A 5,226-nucleotide genomic window follows, 5' to 3' on the forward strand; every position below is an offset into this window, starting at 1 on the left:
AAAAAAAAAAAAAAACACATACATCTGAAGTTCCAATTTCAGTTTATGGGATCACCACCCACCCACTTACCAAATTAGGTTTCTGGGAATTATTTTAGACTTCTCTAGATTCTCTCCTCTCCACTATCCCTCACATTCATTCCGTCACTGACTTTTGCCAGTTTTAAAGTTAAATGTTATACCAATCTCCCTGCTTCTCTCTACCCCTACTGAGACCTATCTAGTCCATGTTTTCATTATGTCTTTCCTGATCTCCTTACTTCTAGGTTTACTCTTCTTAAATTAATCCTTTGTATTGCAGCCACAGAAGAGACTCATCTAAAACACACAATTGACCAACCACATCACTTAATACACTTCAAGGTTTCCCAAAGCACAGAATAAAAAATTCGGGCTCCTTAGCATAACATATAAGTCTCTCTTTGACCCATTTTGCCTCTTCCCATCTCTTTCCCTTATGTTTTACTCTACAACAATTCCAAAGTTTAAGAAGTTCGTGTAAGCACTTCTATGCTATTTTCATGAATTTTTGTCCCTAAAACACTCTTCTCAACTCTTTTCAGGTTAACTATTCATCATCCCTCCAAGTTTAGCTAAGACGTTATCTCTTCCAGTAGCCTTTTCAGACCCCATAGTATACTAAGTGCTCCTGCTTCTTTGTGCTTGCATACCTCTTAAGCATACCTCTCTTACTTTTACCAAGTGAGACTGAAATATTTTGTTCATGTATCTTTCTCACACTGGATTTGTGAACAACTTGGCTGTTTTATTTATATTGTATCCCTGACATCTAACCTGATGCTTGGTGCCACATAGGTATTCAGTGTTTGTTAAACCGATTATTTGGATTCAACATATTGTGCTCATTTCTATCTCTGCCATACAGGAAATTATTTTCATCCCCAGAAATGCCCTTACCTGCTTTCTTACAAATTCAAATCCTTTCTGTCCTCAAAGATCCATCACAACTTCCCTTACTGTTCTAGTTCTTTGTGTTCTCTCCTTTCTCTGATTTCTCATAGGCTTTACTGTTCATTGACAATTGCATCAGTTATAGCCCCTCAAGGGAATTAGCTTCCCTGAGACAAAGGATTATATTTTATTCTGCAGTATCCTTCTTAGTACTTTATATGGTAATGAGGACATAATTTTTTCTCAGTTCATATTTGCAAATTGTTTATTGAGAGGCAGTGTTGTGTAGAGGGATAAACACAGATTTGGAGATATAGTCACTTGCCAAGTTGCACCACAGATTCCTCTGGTATAAAATGAAAATAATGTAACTCTACAAGATTGAATAATAATTAACTGAAGTAGTGTATATATAGTACCCATCACAGAATAGGTTTGTAACAAAGGTTAGGTTTGTAAAAATGTTTTGTCCTGTCATAATTTTAAAATAGGTAAATTGGACGTTTTCTATTTTTCTTTATAACATAAATTCCATATTCACATGCAGTTTTTTTCCAACTTTTATGTTAAGTTCATGGGTACATGTGCAGATGTGCAGGTTTGTTATATAAGTAAATGTGTGCCATGGTGGTTTTGCTGCACAGATCATCCCATCACCTCAATATTAAGCCCAGCATCCATTAGCTATTCTTTCTGATAGCTGCAGTTTTGATTATGTGCAGCTCTCAATTGGCTTTTCCCCATTTAAGATGTTAGACCAGTGGTTCTCAGCCTTGACTAATTAGAATCATGTGAGGAGCTTTTAGACCTCCCATTGCTCAGGCCATCCCTCAAATCAATTAAATTACCGTCTCTGGGAATTTAACATTCGTGTTTTGTTTTCTCTTTTTTAACTCCCTAAGTGATTTTTATATGGAGTCAAGATTGAACATAGTATTGGACATGCACTTTCCCAATTTATACTTTGAAAACAAAGACCTTAGTTCAGAGACTTATGAGATAGGGGTATGATTAGGGGAAGAGTAGGCCCCACAAGTTTTAGGTTAGTGAAGATTCTGAAAGGTACAAGCTGCAAAGGAGCCTGAGTTTCTGGGTGAACTCCAAAACAACGAATCTTAGAAGGGCTGAGAGCAGAACAGCCAAGAACAGAACAGAACCGTGGAGTAGTCTCTGGAATAAAAGAGTGAAGAGTATAAGAAACAGAATGGAGGCAGGCCCCAGGAGGATTCAATCAGAAATTCTGACCTTGGGGCCATGAATAGGTTTCATATCTTCACAGAAAGGGTTTACACAACTTTTATATATCATTTTCTGAGATGTCTGAATCCTATAAAAGATAAAGAACATCAATATGTGAAAAGCCAAGGGTTAAGGTAATGGTAATCAGACTACAGTTCTAGAAATGCCCCTCTGGATCTTTAATACATGACTGGCAGCTCTTCTAAACCTCTGTATTACCTCTATTAGAATATTATTTCTGATGTAATTTGTAGAGAAAGCAGGAACTGAGGAGAACACTATATACAGTATACTTTATAAGCACTAAATAAATATGTAAAAACTCTGAAATATAATCTGAATTTATAGTCATAATGAAGATTATTGGCCCAATAATCTAGGGTAGAGATGTCCAATCTTTTGGCTTCTGTGGGCCACACTGGAAGAATTATCTTGGGCCACACATAAAATACACTAACACTAACAATAACTGATGAGTTTTAAAATCACATAAAATCTCATAATGTTTTAAGAATGTTTGTGAATTTGTGTCGAGTCACATTCAAAGCCACCCTGGGCCACATGTGGCCTATAGGGTACAGGTTGGACAAGCTTGATCTAGGGCAAGTGTTCAACAGTGGCTGCACAGTTAAATCATAAATAAAGCTTTCAAAAAGTAAGGATGCCTGATTCTACTCCTAGAGATTCTGATTTAATTGGTCTGATATGGAGCTGTAACATCAATATTTTTAAATTTTTCATATGATTCTAATGTATAACCAGCATTGAGAAACACTAATCCAGAGGAGACCAGGACTCCTGCTTATCTTGCACAACTTGGGTGCCCTCAAAATATATGGTATTGGCAAAGTTAATCTGAGCCTAAGTTCCAGCACCTGTAAAAGATGGTAAGAATTTCCTAAAAGAGGTTGTTGTGAATATGTCCTCTCCTAGGTTTAGTCCTTAGCTTTGCAAGAAGTCCAATATCTTCAAGTTGATCAGCCTCAAATCAGGGACTCAGTAACCACAAACAAACTTGAAAGTGGCTGTTAAAAAACTAACTGGAAAGATAGTACTTTAATATGTTTCTCACAAAGCCTGTGATAATCATTTGCCATATTTTTGATCATAGAAATTTCTTGTCCCTGCCCCAGAAGCATTGTATCATGTTCTCCAGGGGAGAGCCTGGGAATCTATATTTTTAACTGACACCCCAGGTGATTTTTATCAGAGAAGTCTGGGAAACATTGTACTTTAAGTTATTGTATTGTCATTCTGGTATTGATTTATGGTAAGAGGAGATACATATTTCCATTTCCTAGTTTTTCTTGATGTCTGTCATCCAGGGTATCCTTTTCTTGGTATCAAAGAATATGAAAAACAAATTATAATCAGAAAGTGACTTAGTACACATGAAATTAGAGCATAGAAAAGGATAGTTTTGAGGGATCATTTCATTCAGATTTTGACATAACCTGCTGAGTTTTCCTAGGCCTGCAATAGTCAGTAGTGTGCAGCCTCACATTCTTCAAAGTCAGCATCTTTCTTTCCCTTTGCAGGCAGTCTCCTGTTTCTATGAATAGTCTTTGCTCAGACAAGGCCAATATACTTGATAATAATTAATTTAGCTTCTTTTAAATGATTAGGTGACCTTTTGGTTTAAAAGAAGATTACCATTGTTGTCCCTAAAATCTTTGCAGGTACCAATTTATTTCCTCCTCCCTAGGGTCAGAATGATTTTATATTTGGCTTATGAAATGTATTAATTTGCTTTTTCTGATCAAAGACAAAGTGAAAGGATGATGAGATTTTTAAAAAATTAATGTATCCCTTGCTTCTAATTCTACCTATGAAGCAGAATAGTGTGCTAGTTACTATATAGTTGCTAGTGTGTAGTTTTTGACTCTTTTGAAGTGGTAACTAGTAGTTTTGTTTTAGAATTTTGCTTTCAGCTTTTATCCTGAGAGTGGGGCTCACTGAACCTCTCTCCTTTCTAAAATCTGTGGAAATTACTTTTGGTAACTAAGGCACTGCAGTGATCTCAGGTAAGAGAGTAAAAAATTTGCCTTTATTTGTTTTTAATGTTTTGGGACGTTTCAGGTTTTGGTTGGGGGAAACAGAGTTGGGGCAAACAAAAAGAGGTTGGTTAAGAGATTCAGAGGCAAAGGTTGATTGGCCATGCTAAATTTCAGGTGCCTGTTGCACCTCCATGTAGCAACAGTCAGTAGACAGATAGCAGATTCTTAGGGAAGAAGTTAAGCTAGAGAAGCAGTGTGGTGTAGTGAAAATAATTTTGGGCATTCAATTAAGAGGCATGGGCTCTGAGAGGCTAACACTACTACTAACTTGCTCTGTGACTTTGACAAAGTCATTTGACCTCTCTGGGCCCCATCTTTATTGGAAAATGTCAAGTAGATGGTCTCTAATAAAGTCTTGTCCAGTTCTAACATTATGTGATTTTAAATGTATACTGACCTTCTTAACTTGAACTCTTTGTTTTTTCAGCATTTAGTATGAGAACCTATGTTTGCCATATTTGTAGTATTGCTTTTACATCTTTAGATATGTTCCGGTCCCACATGCAAGGAAGTGAACATCAAATTAAGTAAGTATTTTTGCTAAAATTTTCCTATGATGCCAAAGACCAGAGCTTCTAGTCAAGCACTCTTCAATGTATTTTACAAAACTTCTTAGGCATTCATGTCCCTATGAGTTAAACCTGGATGTGGTTGGCAATATTCGCAACATGTTGCATACTAGTGTCCCTCAGGGAGTTCTAGTTTTAGTTCTAGTAATGATAGTGTACTAGCAAAGCTGGCTAACTGGCAACCCTCCTGACTAGAGAGCAGTGTTCTTTGGAGAGATGCTAAAGGATCACTCTCACACTAACCACACAAATTCAGAGAATTTCTGGAAGGTTGGCTTGGTTCCAGGGATTCAGTGATCCAGTCACCATTTTTCCAGTGCTGTATAGTGGTTAAGAACAAAGGTCTTGCTATCAGATGGACCTGGATTAGAATACCAGATCCATTTTTCTACCAAGTGTGTAACTTTGGTCAGTTCTTATATAAGATTGTTATGATGAAATATAGTATG

The 5,226-nt window shown here is 36.7% G+C and overlaps 1 protein-coding gene across 3 annotated transcripts in view; it reads left to right on the plus strand.

Moving 5' to 3' along the window:
* The window catches only part of ZMAT1 (zinc finger matrin-type 1), a 22,722-nt gene that overhangs the window by 14,562 nt on the left and 2,934 nt on the right, over window positions 1-5,226 (plus strand). For all 3 annotated transcript variants that reach the window (XM_017864140.1, XM_017864138.1, XM_017864139.1), the window contains one exon: window positions 4,636-4,735. In XM_017864140.1, the coding sequence (XP_017719629.1) occupies window positions 4,636-4,735 (100 nt within the window). The remainder of the gene's footprint in view (window positions 1-4,635; window positions 4,736-5,226) is intronic.

The sequence above is a fragment of the Rhinopithecus bieti genome, unplaced genomic scaffold, assembly GCF_001698545.2.
Source record: "Rhinopithecus bieti isolate Rb0 unplaced genomic scaffold, ASM169854v2 scaffold_75357, whole genome shotgun sequence".
In the NCBI taxonomy this organism is placed as follows: Eukaryota; Metazoa; Chordata; class Mammalia; order Primates; family Cercopithecidae; genus Rhinopithecus; species Rhinopithecus bieti.